Here is a 26836-nt window from a genome sequence, read left to right as displayed (position 1 = left end):
CGTCCTTCGCGGAAGCTTGGCACGCTTAGTTCGCTAAGTTATAGAACATCTTTGGCCAAACTCAAACACAATCAACTAGAAGAGATAGAACAATCAAATTAATGAAATAAGCATGGTTCATCTACATCCCAAAGAAAAAGAACTAGCTACTCATTATCATAAAGTTCATAAGAAAAATAAAGATGAAACATAGGGAGAGAGAGAGATGTGGTCTTCTTCTTCAGCAATGAGAGAGATGAGAGCCGCATTCACCGTCTTCTCCTCTTCTCTGTGGTTGGCTTCTCTTTTATGTCTCCCGCACACAATGAATCCCTTCTCTTGAACCGTCAATTTGACCTTTATTCTTTTGAATTTTAAAAAAACTCAAAACTGAAAAGTTGTAGATATTTTTGATATCGTTCCATAGTATCTTGAATCACCAAAATCCAAGCTCATACGAGAAACATATGCCCAAAATACTGAAGGTATGTCTATTTACCCGATTTTCAGATTTATTACCAATTTTGTTCCTTAGGCCTCCACCTGTTTCCAGTTTGGCTCAGATCTAACTTTTCATGATTTCTTGAGCAGCAAGATTGAATGCCATGATTTAAAATCCACCAATATCTAATATATTTGCCAACTTTACTCCATATTATCTCTAATATCCAAAATCACCTTATTCCTGAAAAATACACAAAAATACTCAATTAGCTCTCTTCAATTAAATAAGTATGGGGAATTAAATCAAATAAATAATGGTAAATGCATGCTTATCAGACATCCTTTGTCTCAACAAGAAAGTTATAGAGAAAAATACACAAGTATTCCTTCAAATCAGGAAGAACCCAAGAGAGTTCTTGACAAGTTCAAGAACCCAAGAGCGTTCTTAAGGTCAGGAAGTGCCCGAGAGAGTTCTTAACTTATAATAAGTTTAAAAACCCAGGAGCGCCCTTCAAAGCAAAAAAGAACCCAAGAGAGCTCTTAACAAGTTCAAGAGTCGAGAGCGTTCTTAAGAAGAGCCCAAGAGAGTTCTTAACAAGTATAAGAACCCAGGAGCGCCCTTCAAAGCAATAAGAACCCAAGAGTGTTCTTGACAAGCTCAAGAACCCGAGAGCGTTCTTAAGACCAGAAAGAGCCCGAGAGAGTTCCTAACTTATAATAAGTTTGCGAACCCAAGAGTGCTCTTTAAAGAAACCTAACAAAGGATCCACAAAAGGTAGAGATTTCTCAAAGGCGTCACACTCGGGTACTAACTCGGGTAGCCACTCGGGAGAATTTCTCTACCTCTTATAAAAGTCCAAGGAAGGCTCTCATAAGATAAGATTTCTCAAAGGCGTCACACTCGGGTAGATTTTGGGGATAATTTCACCATCTCTTATGAAAGCTCAGGAAGGATTTCATAAGATAAAGTTAACTACAAGGCATTCATCTCGGGACATCGCTCGGGTAGACGTCGGGAGAAAATATAGGCATTTCTTTCTAAGAAAAGACTCAAGAGACTATTCTAAGGCCTCACACTCAGGACCTCATTCAGGTAGACCCTCTGGAAAAATCTCACAGTAGAAAAGCCAAGGGTTTCAACTTATCAATTACCTCTAAGGCATTCCGCTAGGGGAGTGACATGGGAAGATAATAGGGAGATATAAAAGCTTAATGCCTCAGTGATACGTAGATGACTACAAGCTAATCTTCTGCGAAATATTACAGAAACAAAAGTTCAAACAAGTTCAAAAGATGTGGCTATAAGGACCAATATTACAAAAAACAAGTTTCTAAGATGAAAACTTAGCAAGTACTTGTAAAAATTGCAAAGTAGCAGAAAAAGAGTTCAAATTGGCGGAAGAAAAGTTCAAGAAATTCAATTCTCGGGAGGATTCTCTGGATTCTCTTTCTTGGGAAGTGCTTTGTCAGGAATCCCTTTCACATGGCTATCTCCAGTGTCCTCCTCTTCATCTTCATCAACATAAAGAAGAGGATCCGGAGGACTATAAGGCTCCTTACATTCGATACCTTCAGGCACAGCTCTCTCAAGTTTCTCATATATTTTCCCATCTAACTTCCCAGCTAACTCTTTGGGGTTAGGAATATTGACTTGCTGAAGAACTCCAGTAAAGGCATCATCGAGGCCAAGATGATTAAGTAAAAATGGAAAGATCAGTTTGAAGCTTTTTAAACTGAGAGTTCCAAGGTAAGAGGTGATGATCTCCTTCTGAACAATATCAAGAACTTCGTCCGCACTGACGGGAAGCTTCCCGGCACGAACCTCAAAACGGAGTTGCAGGACAAGGGATTCCATTTCATCCTTCTCACGCGCAAACTTCTCTTTCTCATTTAGGGCCTCCTTCAAGTCTTTTGTAACTTGGGGATAGCTCTTCTTTAAGGTTTGACTTCTCTTCTAACAAATTTTTCATTTTTAAACTCCTCTCGTCATCTCGCTTCTTCAGGGACTCGACCTTCTTGATCGACTCAGAAAGCTCTGTAGTGGATCGTCTGTGAGCTTCTTCAGCGTCTCGAAGCTGCTCGGTGAGGTGTTCAGAAAGGATCATACACTCTCCCATATAGTGTGCTCCTCCCGAGAAGTACTTGAGGCAAAGAAGGAATATCAGATTTACATCAAACCAATATAGCCAAAAAATGAAAGGAAGAATTAACTATAAGCATTTGCATAAAATTTCTCATCTGGAAGAGTCCTTAAATGTTGTCGATTAGACGGGACCATCCCCTCCAGAAGCCAGTTCGGGCAGCATTCGGGTCCCCTAGAACGGTGTCTTCGGAAGTTAAGTTCCACCCAGGGACGAAGACTGGGGACCAAGTAGACTCTTCAGCAACGCCTTTGGGATCCCGAGGGCGTTTAGATGGCCTACCTGAGCGGCTTGAAGGAGAGACTTGGGGAACGCCCACTTCAGGACGAATTCGTATTGCAGGTCTGAGAACCCAAAGGTCTAGTCGGATTAAATTGTGAAGTGTTCGAATAGAAGTCCATGATCCATATCCAGAACCCATGGATCTGGATTCTCTTGTTGAAGAATTTGCCTTACTGGGAAGTTGGATCTCTGTAGAAGGCTAGTGGTGTTTGGAGATGTCCGGAATGAAGGTAAGACCTCTTCCATGTGTTGTTTAGGGCTAGGTTGTGTTTGGGTTTCAACCCCCTGAGCAAAGCACCCTTGTATAGCAATATACTTGGGGGCGGTTGCTAGTGGTGGTTGATTAAACCAAGCGACCGCCTTAAGCAACCGCCCGATTCTGCTTGAGAGAAAATGCCCTATTTTACCCCCTATTCGTTATAAATAGCATCCCTCGCCCTATTAACGCATTATTTTGTTCGGGAATGCTATTTTGGGCGATTAGGCGGTAGTGGAAACATGCTGGAAGGTGGGCGAAGTGCTGTTAATGATATGGAACCTTTTCTCTTCTATTCTTGGTGATTCTGATTAAGGTAATGAATCTCCATCTACTATTCTCTTCTTTTTAACCTCTAATTGATATGAACCCATCCCCATTTTATTAGTGGTTAGTGGACCCAATTGATTCGTTGTATCTCCCTTTTCAATGTTCTTGATGAGATCCTGTCCAGAAATGAATCCCCGCATTTGTTTAATGGATGGATCTCATCAAGGGGAATGATTTGGGAAATAAATCTTGGTTAATTTTAGGGTTTCTTGTTACCCCTTTGTTCTAGACCTATTAAGCTTGAAATTCGGACTAAGATCATCCCAAAACGGATTGAAATCGGATGATAAAAAGTCTGATTTTCGGAGTTCGAAACTGTCTGAAACAGGGGTGGTCTCTTGTGGAGGTCGCTTAACTTAAGCAACCGCCACAAGCAACCGGCTGGTTTCCAGTGACTGTGTAGGCTTGATTTTGGATTTGTTTTGACTCTTGACTCTTACACATTCTTGTAACCCTATGCCTAGGTGTTCTCTGTTTCAAATAAAAGTCTTACAATAGTTTTTGGGTTGCAAGTTAGAGGACTTCTACTAAATTACAGGAAAGGACATGCATTCTTATTTATATGCAATTACATATACATGATGATTCAGCTGTTCTATTTACTATTCTTTGATCATGTAACTAGCTGTAATTGTATAAAGCATGTGAATCTTATTGTATACTTGCTGTTAGTGGTGTTCTTTGATGTACTTCATCTTTTATGATATTGTACAACTGTTCATGGTATGATAAAGAGTGATGTAGTGTAGTTGTGATGGAAGAGGTATTCCATTGGGATATCTTGGCTGGAGATATCAGAGGGTTGTGGTATGGGACACATGCTCACTGATGCCTCTAGCACTATCATGATTACTTGATGACATACCTAGGAGAGTCTAGAATTGCATGGCTAGGTACCCCACATGCTATTACCCTTTCGGCAGGGGAATTGAAGCCGGGTGACCCGTGACAATGGTGACGTGACTATGTTTCATCCTACAACGGTAACCAGTCCCGTGCGGAGATTCAGTGGTCCACTGTTGGTCATGCAATGGTAGGGTTGCATATGTTAGGGTTGGGCTCATGGATGTCCAAGGAACGAACCGGGTGTCGTGAGGAGTCATGAGAGCATCCGCCCCAATAATATGTCGATAGGGTTAAGGAGTGGAGTCCAACAATGGTAGCCAGTCCGTGAGGGTTCTCACTCCTAGGTTGTGAAGGATACTGAACCGAGTTGGTTGGTGCCATAGGGGAAGTATCTGGACTCCATATAGTATGTTACCATTATGACTTGCATTGGATTAGAAACCTCGACATGCGCCAGTACTCATTGCCAATGGTCGTGGTGAGAGAGTGTTGACTTAACCCCCAGCCATGGTTTGAGAGCCAGGTGTGGACTTACCCCTTTGCCCAGGATCCCTACAGAGGTAACCAGTCCTCGCCGGATCAGAGTGACTAGACCTACCCAGAGGAGGGCTGGTGTATATCTTAAAGCATGTCAGCTATTAGAGACTTGCATAGTTAGATCTTAGTAGCATTCATATTTCTGCATACCATTCATATAATTTCATGTATGCATTCGTGGATTGTATTGACATATATATGAGAATTTCCTGTTCCTTACTGAGTTCGTCAGAACTCACTCCTTTCATTGTATATATTGTATGAGTTGTACAGATGGTTGCACAACGTTGGAAGTTGGAGATGATTCATATGAAAGAGCCTTCTAGTATGAAGCTGATGTGAGAGCATGGTACATGGACTTGTAGAGCATGGACTTGCAAAGCATAGACTTGTGGTACATGGACTTGCAGAGCATGGAGCCTCTTGAAGATGCTTGTGTGCACTTTCAGCACCCATTGATGGCCGACGGAGGCAGATTCCTAGGATTTTGATGATCGTGTGGAGAAAGATTGGAGGACATCTTTACTTGCTAATTTAGAAAACTAGTTTTTAGTTTTAGAAAAGAAAACCAAAGAGAAGATTATTTAGTTTATTTATTTTGCTTCCGCTGAACTCGATATTACATTTGATTCTTGATTCTTTCCTTTGGCTATTTCTTGGATATTTATTGGAGTATTTGGACTCCTGTAACCTTTTTATTAATTATTGCTCTATTCTTGCTCTTGATTACATGTATTTGTATTTATTATCATTGATAGACTAAAACCATGGATCCTGTGACGGATCGCACCCATGGGTTGTCGGGCAAGTAATCGAGGCTAGAGGGCGAGGTGTGACAAGGAGGACCACCCCCGGGACTAGCAGGGATGCTTCTCTTCTTCAGAAATCCAGAAGGATTAGCAGAACTAGGAACACTTAACGCTTGAACGACAGGACTAGTCTTCTTGGCAGCAGTTCTCTTGGCAAGCTTTCGGGCAAACGCATCTTCGGTATTCCCACTGGCAACTACCCGAAGGGCATCGATATCCAACCTGATGGCCTCTGCAAGCAAGGGAGATTAGAGAAAGCAAAGTAAGGAGATCAGAAAAATTTAAGAACATCAAAGAACAAGGGGCTCACCCAGTGAGAAACCCCACAACTGTAATATTGAGGGGTACTCCGAAGAGTACCCATGAACTGCAGCTGAATCTCCTTTAACCCGGATAATCCTCTTTAGGGCCGCTTCTTCGGCAGCGGACAACTCAACGAGCTTATTAGGTTCTTCAAGCTCCAAGATAGTTTTCCTCACGAAGGCTGTCGGGAAAGGTGGCGGGACAGGGGGCTTGCAATGAAAGAAATGGTGCCTCCACCCCTTGGTGGATGTTGGCATAGTACCTGGCAGAACTATGTTGCCCGACCAGTCTACCGCATCAACCGCCCGACGGTTAAGAGAAAGCCAACCCCGTTGGGATTGACTCTTGACTTCAAAAAATTGATGGAGGAGGGGAAATGTTGGCTTAACCCCAACATTATAACAAAAACCAGTGAAACATGTAACATTTCTCTAGCTATTCGGGATCAAATTAGAAGGAGAAATCCCATAATGTTTAAGAAGATCTTCTACGATTCTCTGTACGGGAAAACAAAGACCACCCAAGAAGGTGTTAAAGTAAAGGGCAAAAGTTTCTTCGGGAGGTTCGTCAACCCGACTAGACCCAATCGGGAGGAAAAAAGAATAATCAGCTGGAATATCACAAAAAATCCCTGAAGCGCTTAAGGTGAATTTGCTTAAGGTCACTAGGGTAAAATGCAGGGCCTGAGAGCTTCTAGTCAAAATCAATATGGGAAGGAGTTTTCGGCTTATTCTTCTCCTCAGAAATTACCTCCTCCGAAAGCATCTCTCTGCGTACGAAGGGAGGCCAACGGTTCCTAGAGTCGGGAGTACGAGAGAGGGGAGGACGAGGCTAAGAGTGCCTCTGCCGAACCACTCGAGATGGCGAAGGAATAGGTTGACTAGCCTTGTCAACTTCTTGATCGGGAGAAAAAATTGAAGAAGGCTCAAAATTAACCAGGTCAGGTCCTAAATCATAACATAGAGGTTCTTGATTAAGGGGGTCATCCCTAGCTAAGTCAGAAGTTGCTCTCACAATGTCTTGAGAGTCAGCATAGTTGGGAAGATCTTCCTCACTGGAATAAGACATGGAGTGAGTTCGGGAAGAAGCTTCGGGGTCTGAAATGCTGGAAGCCGGGAACACCCTACGGGAGGTCTCTCGGGCTAATTCTCTACCTATTTTCAACTTATCCATGAATTGAATTGGCAAAGAAAAATCGAGAAGAATTAAGGAAACTTACTCTTTTAAGAGTTGGTTTGAAGATTTGAAGAGCAGAATGCAGAGATTGGGAGCAAGTGGTGCAATGGATAGAACCTCAAAGAAAAATCAGTAGCAAGCAAAGGAAATGAAAATAAGGTTGAACCCCTATTTATAGTGAGGAGGAGGAAATCAAGAGACGCGATCCAACGGTCAGAAATCAAGTAAAACAGATGGTTGAGATTGAGAAGGCTCAAGATTTCAATCAAACGGCCCATGATTGGGAATTGCAACGGATGAAATGACATGACCGTTGGCATATCAAGAGCTGCAATAAAGGTGAATTGATACAATGGTTGGGCGTTACAAACCACAACTTTTAAGAAGGCTTTGGAGAAATGATGGCTATCATTCGAGACGACGCCTTGAAGTTTCTCCAGAAAAAAGGAGACTTTCGAAGAAGTATGAGAAAAACATTCCATGCGTTCAAGAAACCAACCACACGGAATGAGGGGCTCTATTGCGGAGAACATATATCCCGAATACCCCCTCTCGGGAGGATCGTACACCCCCATTCGAGGAAGGAAAGTCCTCTTAGGAGGATTTTGAGAAACCCTTCTGGAGTATAGCGCATACCCACTCAGGAGATGAGTCTTCTGCAGGCTCGGGAAGAATGGTGCTCTCTCAGGAGAGACGCAACAAACCTCCTCGGGAGGAAGCACATAAACCCTTCAAGGAACATGTTCCAAATAAACTCAAGAATCCCACTTGGACTAAGTCTAAGAGAGACGTTGCAGATGGCCAAGTCAGAAGAGTTAGTTACAAATAACTACTCAATAAGGCCGTTCCGAGAATTGGGGAGATGAGTCATCGGATAACGGCTCTATCTGGTCTGACAAAGGAGCCGTAACTCCGAAGATATTCCACTCACTCTTCAACTGACGATCTGAAACTTAAGGAAGCGCTGCCTCCAGGTATCTTCTATTTAAACCCACATCCTACATGGAGAAAGGTACAAAATTCATCTGATCAATTATTCATTACGTTCTTGAGAACTCTCTCAAGAACTCTTATTGTTGCCTGGGCTGACTTGGGCATCGGAGGCGGTTCCCCGGCCGAAACTTGGCCTGACCGTTCTTGTTTTCTTTGTGAGTGCAGGCATCTCAGCTATTCCAACTTGGTTGGGGAGCTCTTAAGGTGATCATCTCAATATCCGGCCCTCGAAGAAGTTCTAGACGCAACACAACCAAATGTAGAAGAATCAAGTTGTGGTTTTCCCTACTGAGGTGTACTAATTGCATCTAACGATGTCCATCACCTCGCTTGTGGCATCAAAATCTTATCATTCATGGTTTCAGGTTTTGAAAGAACCCAAAAGAAATACGGCCTCACACATCTACAGGAAGATCAAATTGGCTGGTGCATTTTACCAAAAACAAAAATCTTGGACTAATCATCTATGGGAGTTGATGGAAGTCTATCCACTACAACCTCTATGTAGAAGGTGGATTGTGTCACTAGACACGAGTTTAGATTGTAATATGAATCTTAGCAATAGAATCCTACTCAAATATGAGTAGTTGAGTTTCGACTATATATCGTTTCTTTGGCTACAAGTCTTATTTATATTTGTCTTGCTATTCTACCGACTTTACGCTAGTCGGTTTATCTTGGCTCAGCTTGTTCGGTTTGGCCGAACTAGTTTGGTTTTTATCGAACTGGTTCAGGTTGATTCATTTCTCCTTTATCAGTGAGAAAAAAAAATCTTTTTAAATTGCGTATCACAAATTAGGTAAAGGTCAAGCAATTGGTTATAGATTAAATCTGACACTTAGTCATGTCAATGAGAAAAAATAAAATCTATAATTTTCATCCTAAATCAACCAATACCCATAAAACCAGCTATTGCCGAAGACCACCCCAACCTGGCTCTGATACTAATGTAAATTAAAATTATAAAAAGATGAGTTCTTGATCATTTACCTTAGTGATCTTAATTGCAATGGATCTAGACACAAGAGGTGCCTCTTTGCGTTCACTTTCGCTTGATTTGCCTTGCGTACTCTTTAGATTGTTTCCACACTTTTAAATTGATGAACCACAGTAATGGAAGTTCTAGATTAGCTTCGTTCTCTGGAGAATTCGCAGAGCAAATGAGAGTATTTTATTATCCGTCATCTATTTTGTATTCCATCCCTCTATTTATAATATTTTCCCTCAACCCTAACACTTTAATTAGAGTTCTACTTAAACTCAACCTATTTATAATATTTCCTCTCAACCCTAACTCTTTAATTAGAGTTCTACTTAAACTCAACTAAGTGAGGGAAAGTAATATCAGAGTCTTGCTTAGACTCAACTTAATAGAGGGGTAGTCATCTTGGACTACGTAACCAATTTGCCGCCACCTATGGTGCAAATTGTAGTGGGACCCACCCACTACGATTAACAAAGGGCAATGTTAGTTCTCAAAAAAACCAACTGGTAATAACTTGATTCTTGGACTAAAGAACCAGTTTAGTATCAGCCTAGACAAAAACAGAATCGTTGGGCTAACCGAAACTAGGGAAGAAAGCAACAGCTGAAGCAGTGTGCGGTAGTTGATTATTCCCTTCCAGTTGCTTGCTTCCAAATTGTTGGGATCTTTATCCAAGAGTAGGTATAGGAAGTCACTCAGAGGTAGTCATGTTCTTATAGGAAGTTATTCAGAGGTAATTAAGTTCCTACTCCATAAGTACTTGATGTTCTGTACTTGAAAGACAACAATCAAGTCAATGAACAACTTATCTTTTAGTTTTCTTCTTCTATCTTAGTCGTAACTAGTAGTATAGCGTACAATGGTCCTAGTCTACCATTAAAAGGCTTCATGAGTTTTTGTTGCCTTTTTCCAAAAAGACATCAAAGTCCTCGATACGCTGAGATAAAGAGACCTAGGGATTGCCTGATACCTTGGATCAATTCTAGGCTCTTGCATGCTTCGCAAACCAATTTTATTTTTGTGTGTAAACAAACATAGTCAGATAATAATTGGGCATTACTATATTCAGATCTTATTAGTAATCGAATAGGTTGAGATACCCCTAAATAGACCACATGTGGATTCTCAAGTAGATTTAAATATCCATTTACAACCTTAGAATAAATTTCCGCTTCATTAATGCACTAATGATAGAACCAATGCCACCGAATGCTCTCCCCTTGGCCTTCATATGCACTGGGTCAGGGCCTTTCACAAAGAACTCTTGTCCTTAGGATATATCAAAAATAATAAACTTAGTAAAATACAAAATTCTCAAAATGGAAAATTTAAATGTACTTTGTATCTTTAGAATGCAGAGATTACTTTTACAGGAAGAGCAATTTTTAAATTCAGTTTCAATCATTTGCAGTTGTAATGCTGTAGATACTACTTAAACAATGTACCATCAAAGTAAAAGAAGGAAGACCAACAAACAAGGAGCAGAAGAAGCCACAGCGTACCAAAACTCATTAAAAGGGTAGTCCAAACCCCAATTACACTAGTTACATTTCATCATAGTACATCAAGAGATACACTGAACTCTGAAGGGACCAACAGCCACTTCGTTACACAACCTTCTCTCCCATACAAATATATAATGCAGCAGGTAGTTACAGATGGAAGGACACGACATGTTATAACTGGTTTACAAAACAACTAACCGGTATGATATTTCATTTGTGAAGATGATATCCAGCTTCTTACAAGTAAAGAATGAAAGAACAGTTCATAACCATCAGAAGAAAGGGGAACACGTATATGGTTAACACACAAGTAGGCACAACTGCTTATTGCTTCAGCAGCCAGCAGCTTTTAAGAATTTATCATAAGGGCTAGAGGGAGGAAGCTTGAAAGATTGCTGTTCAAACTCACTCAAACGGCACAATTGATCTGGTCTTCGGAATTGCCCTGCACCCACTGATGTCAAAACCCCCTCACGAAACTCCATTTTCTGGAGAACAGCAATTCAAAATAGTTAAAAACCATGAAAAATGCGTCACGAAAAGATATGTTTGAGCAAGAAAAAACTAACCACATGCAACATGTTTGGTTTTTCCCCTTCATTGTCCCTTTCATGCAGTGATTGGCTGGTTGGTGTAAAACTGATGTACTCACACCAGGAGACAGATTTGAGATGTTTGGTTCTGGATAACTTCTAACTCTCCCTTATACTTCGCTCTCTATTTTCTCTTACTATCTCTCAAAAGTTCACCTCTAATTCCCCCAAACTATTAAGCTACTACCTCTCCTTCTCCCTTCATATTTCAAAATGGCCAAATCACCCCTTTAGTCAATTATGTTGATTTTCTTTTATCTATTTTATTTTTTTTCTTCTTCCTTTTCTCTCTTTTTGTAAAGGAACGCAGTATACATGATTAGATGTATTTTAGTATTTTTCTTTCTTCTTATTCTATATAAATATTTTATTTTTTATTTTTCCTTCCTCCTATTATAGGAATATATTACATGTGATTAGATGTATTTTGTTTAAAAAAAAGAGTTCATCCTTCATCTTTTATTGAATCCATTAAACATGATTAGATGATTTTTTTTTTATTATTATTTCTCCCCCTTTTACAAGAATCGATTAGAGGAGAAAGGAAAACATAAATAAAAAATCAGAAAAAAATTCCTGTAAAAGAGGGGAGAAGTAAAAAAGAAAAATACACTATACGATGAATTCCTATAAAGGAGGAGAAAAGCAAGGGAAGAAAAAACAGTAGATTAATAGCTTTAATTGATCAAAGTGGCCAAACAGTTGACCACTTTGAAATATGAGAGGTAATAATTTTTTTTTTTTTTGGGGGGGGGGGGTTGGGGGGTAGAGAATCAAAGGGGAGCAAGAGGAAAAGAAAGTAAGTATAGGTGAGAGAGAGAAAATCATATAAAGAACCTCTCAACAATGGTTGTTGAGGTTATCAGAGTGTCATCATAGCATCCAGATGTATTTCAAGGTCAAGATCAAGCACTTTATTGTAAAGATGCTTTTTAATATATATATATATATATATAGATTTTTGGTGTGGGGGGGGGGGGGGGGGAAGGGCAGGCCTTGGTGCAATGGTTGGTGGATTACAGTTGTAGCCTGAGGTCAAGGTGTTTAAACAACCTCTCAACAATGGTTGTTGAGGTAAGGCTGTATAGGAAAATTGCAACCCCTCACCACCTGAGACTGCTTGTGTGGAAGCCTTTGGCACCAGGTTCGCCCTTCTATTATTTTCTCCTTTTATTCTATACACTATATTGTTGTTTGTATCTTGTATATGCTTTCATACTGTATGATACTCGAAATCAATAAAAACAAAACACAACAAATATATGTAACCTTTATTCTATTCTAACAGTTTTATAAACTTGTGTATTTTATGTATGGATTTTTCACTTCATTCAGTTCACCGTGCAAGGACTACTACCAATGATTCGTTTATATTTAATGTAGCATATAGGTAGAATTATATACCTTTTAGTATGCTATTTGTACTAAATAAGAAGGTTATGTAGAAAGATATGCCTTTTTCTACGCCTTGTTCACCAAGCTGAGGTCTTGTGTCCGTGGTATCCCCAAAGTACTTAAGAAGGCCCTCTAATGCTATAGTGGCCAATGTAAGAATCTATTGCAAGATGTAAGAATCTGACCAGGAAAAGAAAAAGAAAAAAGAAAATGATATGCCTGAACTTAAGTTCGTGGATCAAAACCCATCCATCAAGCAAAATCAGATCTCGAAGGTTCACCAAGAGGAATAGTTTGGTTCTTTTCTTTCATTGTCTAAAGGTCCGCCAAAATGTGATTGGTTAAGTTGTTAGTTCATGCTTCAAAAGTCTAAACAAGCTTATCATACATGTATCATTGATGAAACAACCATTGAAAAACATTTCATTTTGTTTGATGAAACACAACAACATAAATAAGAGTTAAATCAGTCCGAAAGATATTGATTTCTCTTCTTACCATGATTGCAGCAGAGGGGCCTTTTCTTTCTTTTTCTGCAGGGATGACCATTCCAATAGCATCCTGCTGAGCCTTGAAACTTAAAAGCACGGACATCTTCTTCTGCTTACCCATTACAAGAGCCTCACACTGATTCTTCATTTGGTCATATGGTATTGGTGTAGTAGAAACAGGGAAGCTTGCAACTTGCCGTGCTGTCTCCAAGACCTGTCAGGAATTTTAACCACAAAATAATGATTGAAATATGTAAAACACCAAGCCTTCCTTAGTCTAGATACTCATAGCAGTATACCCTCGCTCTAGTGCATCATGTGATAATTTCTTGAGATTTTCAGAGAGGGAGAAAGTGCCAAATACCGATTCTAGCAGTTCGTTTACACTCAGAATGTCAAGTGAACTGACAGAGACTGATGTTTTTTGACCCAATTGACTTGCACTTTCTTCAGGAAATGATTCTTCATCTGTCAATGCAGCTGGATGCATGATCTGACAGTAATCACCATTTTGTCAGTACTAATTCTTTCATTCCAACAATTATTTACATAGACCAAATGCACATGCTTACCTCATCAAAAGGATGGAACTCCACAAGTGCAAGAGGAGAACATGGCCGTGAAGTCTCCATGAATGCTCCAACTGAACTAGAATCATCAGGTGAAAATCCTTCAACTAGCTGTTTCTTTATGCTTGACAAATCATCCTGTTGAGAACATCAGAGGGTTTAGAATGATTCTCATTGAAGTTGCATGATCTCTACTTGGCATACAGATAAAACTATCCTTCATCAGTCGGACTGAATCAACGTTAATTCTCACATGGTTATCATAATTACCAACCATCCAAATGAAGTTCTGAATGGTGTAACAGGATTCATCTAGCCAACCCCAGATGACAGAACTTGGTTGATTATCCATCAAAATGGAGTGGCTGATTCATTGGATCGATAACTGTGTGTGTGACGTCAATTGCATCCACATCTGATCAGAAACTTCGTATTATACATTGAGAATTTAATGCAGTTGAACTTTTTATATTGATTTATAAACAAAAACTACATAACCAGGAGTCCAGGATAAACATAGAAATCAGTAGTAGTAGTAAATATCAACAATTAATGGAGGTTAGAAGAAATTCAATAATTCACAAATTAGTGGATTGAACTAACTGAAAACCCTTGCTGAGGAAAGTTCATAATACATCTATATTTTGACATGAGATTATTGATAATCATAACAAAATTGTTAGATGACTCTCAGACTGTTATATTTCAAGCAGGTTCAAGAACTAAGATACCGAACCAGATACCAGTTATCAGATCCATACCTAGAACTACTCAAACATGTATTATATATTCCAATTTGTAACTCAGAATATACAATAAGAACATTCGAAGACGACCAAACTCAACATTAAGAATACGAGAAGAAACAAGAGATTATGATAGGATCAAGAGAAGAAGAAATGATGACCAGCAATACGGTCATAATGGTCAATGAAGAACTAGATCAAGAAGAAGAATTGACTGAGCAAGCAAGCCGTTCTGGAAAATCAGTTCTGTATGGAGCTCAACAAAACCAGAACATTTAAGTGTGCATGTGTACATAATAACTCTTTAAATTCCTGTGCAGACTCACAAAAGGACTTCCTAAACACTCTGACGCACTGAATTGGCTTAATAGAGTCAAAACAAAACTCCATACTTGCTTCTAATCATCCGACCTACCTCAGAACTCCTCTAAGACATTAATCTTGTGTACTGACTTCATCCCCACCCTATAGGCTCTTATCATTAAGCCCATTGCCAAAAAAAGCGAACCCTAACTAAGTCCCCAAGGTCTATAGAACCCATCCATGGCCTAAAATAGGGTCCTCCTAGGCCAACTCAAGCAGTCAAGATTGCATCACATCCACACATGAACATAGTCAAGGATAAATTCTGAAAAAGTGGAATTCAACCACAATCTACAGCTCCTTCCTATCCATCATGCAATCAATAGATATTTGCAGGCAAAACAATTGCAATGAGTTGCTGATCAGAAGGGTTAGCCTCAAACTGTGAACTCCAGCCCAAACCCTAACCCAGAAACCCTTTTTGTTTGTAGGTCCGAAGACCCAAAGTGAAGGAAGAAGGCAATTATGGGCCATCTCAGTGGAAGACATGGTGTTTGATCCAAAACCCATGGAGATTGATGATGGAGTTCCATACTTGGAAGCCTTGTCAGAGTTGGAGAAGAAACTGCACCTTGGTGTTGAAGAGCTTGGTTGATGGACTTGAAGCCTAATTGGACATGGTTTGAAGGGTCCCTCAATGCTAGGTGAGTTGCTTGTTGAGTTAGGAGAAGCCCCACTGAAAATTTTGAGGTTTGGAGCTTCAATTCCCTGTTTTGGGCTTGCTGTGTCACTGGGTCGACTGGGCCAATCGACCCAGCTAGGCTGCCTACAGTGACTGGGGCTTAAGTGTAAAATCTCTGATTTTAGGGTTTTGATGCTTTATTTAATGGGACTACGTGGTTTTCAGCCCCACTTGTTTCTAAAGCCTCTGCAGAACGTGGGAAGCCTCTCTCAAGCCTATTCTTTCGAGTTGTGGAAGATCCTTTGCGAATTCTCAAGCTTTTCGGCAATTATTCTTCATTAAGGTTGGTGATTACTCCTATTCTTTTCAATTGATCTATTCTTCTAATGATCTCTTCTCATCTCTGTGATTATGAAGATGGTTTTGTATCATTGCAAGGACCTCTTCCTCAATCTCTAGTTGTGAGTTAATCTCCATTCACTCCAATGCTTCTGTGATCTACACAACCTAATTTTAGGGTGAGATCTTCATAGATGTGTGGTCATTCGATGTTTTCGATTTCTAAAGCATGCTAGATTCATTCCTATAATTATTTCTATCTAAGATCTACTGTTCTTTTCTTTCTAGAGTGAATTCTCATTCTCTCTAGCCTCTTCGTAGATTTCACGGATTGATTTTGGTAAAAACCTAGTTTTTGACTAATTTAGAATTCTATCATCTTGATCATTGTTGATGCCTAATCTATGCTAGATAGTCTTAGACTACTATTCTAGAATTTCCTTAAAATTTCGGAGTGTTTCGAATCCCGGAAGTTGAGTTTTGGATCAAAATTCGGAGTTTCTGTCCATACTGTTCACTGGGTCGACTACTCAAGCTGCCCAGCCAATCAGCCCACAGTGACAGTAGCTGATTTTTTTATCTATCTTGATTCGTCTGACTTCCAATCTTCAAGGGTTTGTTCTTAATGATTGAACTATGCTTGTTTAGGGTTTATTTGCTAACCTTGGACTTATCCTCATTCTTTCTCCAGAATTCTTCTAAGTTATTTAAGGTAAGGACGGTTGATTCTTCATAACCTAAAATGCATGTTTACTTGTTTTGAATTTGGATTGTATGATCATACTGCAGTTCTTATAATTTCTTTATAATTATACCACTGCTGGAAGTACTGTAACTACAGTAGGACTTGTTCATTTAATTCAATAATTATTTTGATCATGTATAAATGGTTATTTCTTTATGTATTGATTCGTCAGTTGTGCTTGTGAATGACTCATTTGGAATGTGATTGCTTTAGTATAATTGGGGAATGGGGATTGTCCTTTTGACATTTGTCTTTGGACATCAGTGGAGGTGGTATGGGACTCTTTCTGATGATGCCCCTTGACTCTTTCCTGGATTATTGGTTAACATACCTAAGGCTTGTCTAATAGTGTTTGGCTAGGTTTACTCTGTTATATCATACTCGATTCGGAAGGGTATTGAGACCGAGTAACCTGTGGCAGCAAGGGGATTTGTGGGCGCTCAAGACCGGTAACCAACCTGTGCGAGGACATGAATCACATTATAGGGGCCATTCATTGGTAGAGTTGCAATAGTAGACTTGGGCTCTTGGGCACTCAAGACCGGTAACCAACCCGTGAGAGGACATGAGAGCTTCTCGTTTACTATTTGTGGATGACCAATAGGGTTGATGAGTCCGTAGTCCAAGTTGGTTATAGCTATAGGATACGCTGAATCTAGTGAGAAGGATACCGGAAAAGATCGCGAGAGGCGAGGAATGGAAGTATCTAACTCTGACTTGATATAACTAAGTAAAAGACTTGCATTAGGGTAAGTTTAACCTTGACATGCGCCAATACTCAGACCAATGGTGATGTGAGAGAGCGATGACCTAACACCAGCCATGGAATGTCCGAGAGGGATGCAGGACCCAATTACCACCGGAGAACCCAAGTTACCAAGATGGTTGAGGGAGAGTGAATGACCTTCCCAAAGAAGTATGGTGCTATGACTTAAAGCATGTCTGGCAATAGAGACCAGCATACATAGAGTTAGATCATACTTACATGTTTGTTTCATATCATGTTGCATCCTTAATGTTTTGCAATCATGCTATATTGCGTTATTGTGGAATGAACTGCTTTGCTGAGTTCTTTTGAACTCATTCCTTTTTGCAACAACTTTGTTAGATCTATCTACAGGTGTTGATGACTATGAGGGCCAATACTGTGAAGCACAAGCCGATGACTCATAAGGTACCCAAAGTACTGGCTACAGTGACTACAATTGTGAAGACTACAAGTACGATGCTGGAGCTTATTAGGATTAGTCCGACTCTAGCGCTTGTGTGCCAGCGATAGGACATCATTTCTTTTACTTATGGATACATTATTTATAGATTTGAAGAGACATTTGTTTAGATCTATTTTACTTCTTTCCCTTTTATTTTGGGACTTGGTTGTAATCTTAGTATAGTTGTGAAGCTACATCTCTGCTGCTGTTGTGGAGTGATTTTCCGCTACACTCTACATTTGATTTATTCTATTGGTATCATTTTCCACACGCTGATTATATTGTATATTTTTTTAATCTTATCTTGATCTCTCAATTAATATAGTTAAACATTGATTTAGTCTTGTTCTTGATTATATTATTGTAAATGTGGTTGATTTCCTCGATACTGATCTTTGGAGCTGTGGATCACACACTCGGGTATGCCAGATAGGGTACCGGCTGGGTGGATGTGACACAAACTGTGCCTTAGCCAGCATTTGTAGAAGTTTATGCCTCATCGAGAATATTCGCATCAGAGGTGAAGAACATTGAGAAGTATCAAACCTTCCATCACATTCAACATCCAAAAATAAAATGGGGTTCTAAACTCTGATATTTTAGGAAAACAGCTACATGAATTATAAAAAATTACAACATACCTAATGGAGACAGTTTTAGAAAGTATTGCGTTTGAGATAGAGGATGCGAACCAGAGCGAGTACCACAAGGTTAATGTAAGAACAACCACAATTTAAGATTAAAGATGTGAAAGAAGTAGAAGCTGAGATAAATTCCAGCAGATACCATAACCTATATGAGTTATGCTGATGATTCCTTGGTCCCAGTTCAGGAATTCATCATCGTACATTGAGATGCAGCTAGAATAATGATATGGGGGCTAACTATAGAGGCATGATCTGGTCTTTGCGGGACATAAACAGAAGGGGCCCTTTGGTAGACGGGATGATGCAGATCCAGCACCAAAGAAGACCCTTTTTTCCCTCAGAAAACAATCCAGGGTTGATAACTGTGTCCATTGGGCCTTCATTTATTGGGTTCCCCTCATAATCTTCCAACTTTAATAAAACAAAGCATGGGTAAACTAGTTGAGCACAAAAATCCCAAAACTTTAGATTTTTTTTTTTTTTTTGGGGGGGGGGGGGGGGTAGCCTAGTTCTTGTTAGAGTTTGTGACAGCAGCAAACACAAGAAAACCAGAAATGATAGAGGAAGAAGAAGAAGATAAGAGAGAAGATGGACGAAAGAATGAGAAGAAGGAAGAGCTGCCTGAGTAAGAAACTCTCCCCCTCATGTGACCTTATATTTACTGTAGAAGGAAAACCCGGATTTAGGAATAAACTGTCAATCTGGTTACATGCAAAAATAGAAAGAATTGATGCTGGTGCTGCCTAGTTTGGTGATCTATGGAAAGAATTGATGGCTTAGAGCTTCTGACATCTCTTCCCAAGTGTTAGGTTTAGTGCCCTCATGCCTCATTTGTCTCCTTTTGTGGTTCCACTGGTCACGTGCACATACCACCAGCCGATTCTATGCAAACACCATTTTTCTATTCTCTAAAAAATAATGACAACCAAAATAGCAACCAATATCATACAGCCACTCATTGAATACCTGAAGATCATTGATGCTGCCATATGCTCCTAATTCATGAATCTCTAGAGGCCTTGGGGGTTGCCTTATCCGCATGTGCATACGATGGTGAGACTGGAAGTAGTCTCTAGTTGGTTCCTCCATGGCTCTGGCTACTAATGATTCATCTAATAATTTTGGTTATCCTATATTTGCTGGAACTGTAGCTTTGATACCTCTGATGTAAAACCCAATTTTAGGGTTAGGGTTTCTTGGAAGAATTCCTTAAAATTGAACGTTTGACCAGAATTTTCCAGCAAATATATCATTAATTTTATGGGATGCCTATGGGCTGCTTTGGACTAGATGGTAGTTGGAAGAAAGCACAAGAAATAATTAATGGGTTTGATGGAATGATAGGGAAAACCCTAAGGTGTTAACGAGTTCTCTTGGGATGGTTTGAGATGTTCAAAATCAATATGGGATGTACCCAAGAAATGCGGGGTGTATCAAATCTTTCTAGGGAATGTGTGGTTGGGTGTGGGGAGGATTTAGGAAAATGGATAAACAATATAAACAATTTGGAATTAGATGGAAGAGATGTGGACTATTATAGGGTAACCTAAAGCTATTTCAAAAGAATGGGATGGGAAAAAAATCAGGGTTTTGCAAAACCTGAAGTGAAATGAAGAACTCAAGGAAAAATGGAAGGGGAATGCAAAGGGTAGCTTTCTTGTGATTTCTTTTCTCCCTTTCTTTCTTCATTTCTTCTTCATTCTTTTCTTCTTCTTCTTCTTTTATTTATTTTTTAATTTCAGTCTCTTCTTTTCTTTTTCTTTTCTGCTGTTTCACAGCTGCCACAATAACCAGAAAATAAAAAAGAAAGTAAAGAAACAGAAATACAAAAAGGGGGGAAAGAGAATGCCGTAGGGTTGGGGAGGTGGGAGAGGGGTCTAGGCATTGCTGCGAGGGTGGGGGGAGGGTTTCTTGGCTGTTGCCAAGGTGGGACAGTAAGATTCTTGGAAATTCCGTGGTATTTTCTTGATGTTTCTTGGTCTGAAACAGCAGGTAATAGGAGTCGCAGGGTATTAGGGTTGGGGAGGGTTCAACTTACTTGTTTGCAGAATCTGGAAGAGAATGGCTGCTGGATTTCTAGCTGGAATCTCAGGACAGAATTGATGAAGATAAGAGAACTCTTGAGTCTTGATAACCACAAGGTCCCCCTCTAAAGGACCATACCACACCTTCTTGGCTGCAGTTCTTCAATAATTTTATTGATCCAGAGTCCAGACTTAAGAAACTTACAAAGAAATAATAGGCTTATTTATAGCCTACTAAAAGACTAAATCTAAGTGGGTTTCCTTTATATATTAGGATCCCCTTACAATTAATCTCAACCGTCCAAATAATTAATTAAACATCTAATGGAATCTCCTTGAAAATAGATTCACCCTAAAATTTAAATACTTAAGGAACTCTTCTTGTAAATAAAGACTAAGACTCTTATCTTTAAAGACAAATCTCAAAGACTCAAGAACTTATCTTTTAACTCAAACTAGACTACTAACCAACCAGGACTCCTTTGAAAAATAAAAGAAAATTCTGAAATTTAAAATAAGCAAATAATTAGAGCTGAGATGGACCAAACCACCCTTCTAGGACGGCTTGGCCAGCCCTAAGTGCGCCAATTTGGAGTGGCCTTGGGCCCACTCCAGGGTTTCAGCCAGGTGCTGAATTTTAGTTCACATCAAGAAGACAAGAAATCACATAAGAGTGGAGGAGATGATCGCACAACCATGCTATGCCATTTTACCTCATCATTAACAATAAGCAAAAATTAAATGTAATTCATCAAGTCATGGATCAACTGAGCAATGAAACCTATAATCATAGCCATGTTGGCTTACATAGTTTCAAACTCAAACTAGGACTCAAAATTAGAAAGTGACCAAAAAATAGACTCCTATACCAAAACGAAAAGGTTTAATTTAATCGTTAACCTATTAGGTAACCTAAACTAACTAGAAAGTGAAATGGAGAAGGAAATACACTTAGAGGACCCTTACTAAACTAGTAAAATAAATCCTATTTTCCTACTTTCTACCCATATTTTAGGATCAAATTGCCCAAGTATAAATTAAACCTATAAAATCAAAAGCCGGATAACTACATAATCCAATCCTAGTAATAGATATAGACCAATCTGTGGATGAATTTGCATCAACAAATCCCCAAAGAAGCACTCCAAATATATTATTTAAAAAAAAATTCTGGGCTAGTAATGTATTTGCAAACCACAAAAAGCTCAGGAAAAACAGAGCTTCCACCAGCAGTTTAAGAGCCAATCAAGGAGGAAAATTAAGCCAAGAAATCCTCAAAGAGGCATCAAGTGTTATATGTAGGTAACTTCAGCCTCAAAGAAGCAGCACTATTAGTAGGCAGAAACAGTTGAAGAAATCCAAGGTTAGGTTCACAAGCTAAAAGTGTAAAAAGGAGACAACACAAGGGAAATATAAACTTATGAGTACATGAACCATCTGTAACCATGTACACAAGGGTCATGTATCCCTAACATAGCATTGTTAATGATGAACACATTTATGTGAAATCTTAAGGCATAAAATATGCATTTTACACACTTAGAGTGGAGCTACCTTGGGTTTTATGTTGTTTTTGCAGATTCTAGGATTTTTCAGGATTTTAGCAAACATTTGGAGTTTTGGGTATGACACATGCAATTTTACACGTCAAGAGGTCTGTTTAAATTCTCAAGTGTGAAAAGGGCCTGATTTGGAGCATAACGGGCTAGAGATGTGATTATGGGCCAACTCCAAAATATCTTAGACATAAAGAAGCCAATTTTGATCTACGGCTGAGATTAGTTACGATTTTTATATTATTTTACTTTATTGTAATTGAAAAATGTATGGGGCCCACAAGTAGTCAAAGATGTGGATTTTCTATTTCTTTCTCTAGATTTTCTAGAAGATTTTATTTTATTTTCCTAATTATTTCTCTCTCCCCACTTTCTATTTCTTTTACTTTATTATTTTCTTCATAAAATACATGTATATTATTTTTCTCTTTCCTCTCCACATTTAGACTCAAAATATTTTTTTTTTCTTTTTCTCCACTTATTCTCTCTATCTCTCTTTCTCTCTCTCCATATTCCAAACGTTTTTCTTTTTATTATTATTTTTTTCTGTATTCTTTCTATCTTCAAGTTTTCTACTTTTTTATTCTTTGATTTAATTTTTCATAATTATTATTCTTATTTATTATTATTTCTTTCCTTATTTGTAAATCATTCACCATCTCCTATAAATATACCCTCCTCTCTTAGACCTAGGTTTTCACCTTCTAATCTCTTTAGCTTGTCTAGGTTTTCTCTAGTTCTTTGATTGCTTTCTGGGGTTCTAGTTTCTAGATTGAATGTTTAGGTTCAATTTTTCTATGTAATGCAATGAATATTCAAGTAACTTAGTTTATTTTATGCAAATGTATTTTCTTCAAGTTTCAAGTTTCAATTTTCAATTTTCAAGAGGATTCTTTTTTTTTTTTTTTTTTTTTTTTTTTTTTTTTTCTGTGTCTAACAATTTTAGATTTGGATCATTCTAGATTTGGTTGTTCGGGTCGGTTGAGATTTGAATCAAGCATTCAGGTTTTTTCTTTTTTTTTTTTTTGTCATTTGAGATTTGAGGATGCAAGTAAATAGTCTTCATCAGTAATCTTCTCTCCCCCCCTCCATTCCCACTTCTGTCTACCCCTCCATATTCATAACTTAGGATTTACTTTTCAGTATTTATTTATTATTTTCCTTTTCCCCTGGGTCCTTAATCAAAGATGCCTACAATCATGCCTCTCTCTGGTTAAGGTTTCCCTTTTCCATTTATTGCTTTGTTAGTTGTTCTGCTATTTACTTTCTACATTTTATTTTCTTTAATATATGTTCCCCCGATTAGTGGAGTATAAGCTACGGCAACGGGTCCATGATCAAAGTCATCCTAGTTATACTCCCCTTCCCTCGATCCAGAGCTGACACTAGGATCACTTCCCTTTTATTTGTTTATTTATTTATTGTTCACATTTTTTATTCCTGCCTTTTATGTGTGCATTTTTTTTATTAGATGATGAATGGTTAGGTTATGTTTGTTTTATTTTTAGTCTCAATTCGATCGCATTAGATGTATGTGTTAAGACCGCTCATTTAGTTTAATTAATTAGTTAAAATTTTTAAATCCTTGCACTCTCACGTTACCATTAAGAGGTTAAATTCTAAAGTGGTATATCTCCCTGAGATTGACCCGTTGGTTACACAATACCGTGCGCTTGCGGTTACCTTTATTTCACGAACAGTTAACAACAAAGTCAACATATGTTAATTATTGGTCCTTATTAGAGTAAAAAATTGCTATTTAACCATTTCTTAAAAAAAAAATGTAGTTTGGGGATTATTTAGTTGTTTTGTACTTTTGTGGGAAAAAGTAGGAGATTAGGTAAGAGTTAGTCAGAGGAAATCTAAGACTCTCTTTGCTTTCATATGAGAGAACCCCTTTGTGTTTTTGTTTTCAGTCTTAAACTTCCTAGAGGACTCTTAAACAGCTGTACATAGCCTTTATTTATTAACCCCCCCCCTCCCCCAATGTGGAAAGGATAAAGTTGGATACATTTTGAGAAATTATATTGAAGCTTTTCTTGTGGAGCATCTCTAGAAGCAATCCAGCCACCTGAAGTTGAACTCCATTAATTATCAGGTCTTGGACCTTCTATAGCTGCTGAGCAGCCATTGATTGATATCCATGTGAGATTCCAAGACGGAGTACTAATGAGGACATCAGTGAGCAGTTCCGAGTTTACCAGCAGCGCCGACGTAGAGATCATCCCACGACAGCATCTATGTGGATGGATGATGAGTTTGGAGGTTATTGGATTGCTAGGATCCTATGGTTCGATGAGAAACACTGCTCATAGGCAGTTTGTCATGTTATTTTCCTTAGTCTTAGTGGGTTGGGAAGTATTTTACTATTGAAGTATTTTAATTTCATGTTTGAGTCTTTATGGGCTGGGCCTAGAGTCTATTTTGGCCCAATTTTGAATTATTTTGAGTTTAACTCCGCCAGTGTTTTGCTGCCGGTCCCAAGCCCGGGTAAAGGAGGAGGGTTGGTGCGTCAGGTCGGCAGCCGGCACCGGAAAAAATCTAGCCAAACCTTTTTTAATGGATTCGACCTTATATGATAAAAGCTATGCTAGGGCGTTCCCCGACAAAAGAAGCGACGCGCTACACTATGGCCCGGGTGTAGTGATAAGTGGGCAAGGGTTAGCTAGGGCGTCCCCTGTAAGCGACGCGTCGCATCGGCGCCCGGATGCGGTGATAAGTAGGCAAGGGTTCCCGCGCCGTGGACGAGTGCGGGTAAAGAAGCTAGTCCATAAGCATAAGCGTAGGATTAGATTGGCATCTTGGAACATAGGATCTCTAACTGGTAAGAGCTTAGAATTGATAGATGTTATGAGGAGAAGAAGGATTAATGTAGCTTGCATTCAAGAGACTAGATGGAGGGGTAAAAAGCCAAAGAGTTGGATGACTTTAAACTTTGGTATACGGGGATAAAACAAATAAAAATGGAGTGGGTATAATAGTGGATAAAGATTTAAAAAATGATGTGGTGGATGTTAAAAGAGTGGGTGATAGGATTATTGCTATCAAGCTTGTAATGGAGAAAGAGTTCGTAAATATAATTTGTGCATATGCACCTCAAGTAGGACTAGATGAAAGTCCGAAGCTAGATTTTGGGAAAATATGGGTGGATTACGCAAGGAATTCGTCAAGGAGAAAAGATTATCATAGGAGGTGATTTAAATGGACATATTGGAAAAGATCAAAGAGGATATGAGAGTGTTCATGGAGGTTATGGTTTTGGAGAAAGGAATGATGAGGGGATTTCAATTTTGGATTTTGCTACTGCTTTGATCTATCTATTATAAATACTTACTCAAAAAGAGAGATGAGCATTTAATTACTTTTAAAAGTGGACAGCATAGAAGCCAAATAGATTTCTTCCTAACTAGAAGGATGATAGATTGTTGTGCAAGGATTGCAAGGTGATACGGGGGAAAGTTTAACTGCACAACATAGACTTGTGGTCTTGGATATGTGCTAGTCCCAAGAACACATAAAAGGTCCAAGGTAAACTATCCCAGAATAAGATGGTGGAATTTGAAAGGAGAGTACTCTAAATCCTTCGTTAATGAAGTAGTCAAACAAGGAAAATGGGATTTTAAAGGGGATACCAATGCAATGTGGAATGAGATGGCTATGTGTATTAAGAAAGTGGCTAAAGATGTTCTAGGTGAATCAAAAGGAAAGATCCATCTATAGAGAGACGTGGTGGTGGGATTGTGAGGTTCAAGCTGCCATTAGGAATAAAAAAAGCTAGTTTTAAGACATGGCAAAGAACTAAGGATGTTGAGGATCTTCAAAGGTATAGGTTAGATAGAAATGAAGCTAAGAAAATTGCGGGAAAAGCAAGGGAAAGGAAGTATGAAGAGTTATACAATAAGTTGGGCACAAAGGAAGGGGAAAAATCTATTTATAAGATAGCTAAGATGAGGGATAGGAAGAGTAGAGATCTTGACCATGTTAGATGTATTAAAAATGGAGATGGTAAAGTATTAGTTTGTGAGGAGGATATTAAGAAAAGATGGGAAACCTATTCTCTAGTTTACTAAATGAGCATTCTTCAAGCACTTATGTTTCGGACGATTACACTTTTCACCAAGGCACGGTGTCCGAACTTATATTCGTAGAATTTCGATGTCCAAAGTAAAAGAAGCTTTAAGGAGGATGAAACTCGGCAAGACACAAGGTCCGATGAAATCCCAATTGAAGTATGGAAGAGCTTAGGAACCCATGGACTAGTTTGGTTGACTAAGTTGTTTAATAAGATTATGAGCACAGGGAAAATGCCAGATGATTGGAGGAGAAGTGTTGTGGTTCCAATTTACAAAAATAAAGGAGATATTCAAAGTTGTAATAACTATAGAGGCATTAAATTGATGAGCCATACGATGAAATTATGGGAGAGAATAATTGAAACCCGGTTGAGACACTTAACTATAGTTACGGAGAACCAATTTGGGTTTATGCCGGGAAGATCTACAACGGAGGCTATTTACTTAATTAGGAGACTTATGGAAAGGTATAGAGAATGTAGGAAAGACCTTCATATGGTATTTATTGACCTAGAAAAAGCATGATAGAGTCCCTAGAGCGTTAATTTGGCAAGTACTAGAGAAAAGAAGTGTTGCAAGTAAATATGTAGATATAGTTAAGGATATGTATGATGGTTCGGTGACTAGTGTTAGAACAGTGGGGGGACAAAGTAATGAATTCCCGATAACAGTTGGGCTACATCAAGGGTCAACTTTAAGCCCATATCTATTTGCACCCGGTAATGGATGAATTAACCAAAGACATTCAAGATGAGGCCCCCTGGTGTATGCTTTTGCGGATGATATTGTGTTGATTGATGAGACCCAAGTGGGGATTAATACCAAATTAGAATCATGGAGAGTAGCTTTGGAATCAAAAGGCTTTAAACTTAGTAG

General features: G+C 38.9%; 1 protein-coding gene across 2 annotated transcripts in view; it reads right to left on the bottom strand.

Annotated features, from left to right (window-relative positions):
- Nucleotides 1-10327: 10327 nt before the first annotated feature.
- LOC149022164 (ARM repeat superfamily protein) overlaps nucleotides 10328-26836 on the bottom strand; it is a 52604-nt gene continuing 36095 nt past the window's right edge. The window contains exons 16-19 of one of the 2 annotated variants that reach the window (XM_089150331.1): nucleotides 13638-13772; nucleotides 13430-13558; nucleotides 13073-13279; nucleotides 10328-11074 (exon numbers count right to left, since the gene is read on the bottom strand). In XM_089150331.1, coding sequence (XP_089006457.1) covers nucleotides 10919-11074; nucleotides 13073-13279; nucleotides 13430-13558; nucleotides 13638-13772 — 627 coding nt within the window. In that variant the 3' untranslated portion in view covers nucleotides 10328-10918. The remainder of the gene's footprint in view (nucleotides 11075-13072; nucleotides 13280-13429; nucleotides 13559-13637; nucleotides 13773-26836) is intronic. The other variant, XM_089150333.1, reaches the window with a different exon arrangement.

The sequence above is a fragment of the Hakea prostrata genome, chromosome 3, assembly GCF_041222555.1.
Source record: "Hakea prostrata isolate BN-2017 chromosome 3, UWA_Hpros_2, whole genome shotgun sequence".
NCBI classification, from domain to species: domain Eukaryota; kingdom Viridiplantae; phylum Streptophyta; class Magnoliopsida; order Proteales; family Proteaceae; genus Hakea; species Hakea prostrata.
The sequence above is the reverse complement of the archived record's forward strand: the minus strand, read 5'-3'. Positions and strand labels throughout refer to the sequence as shown.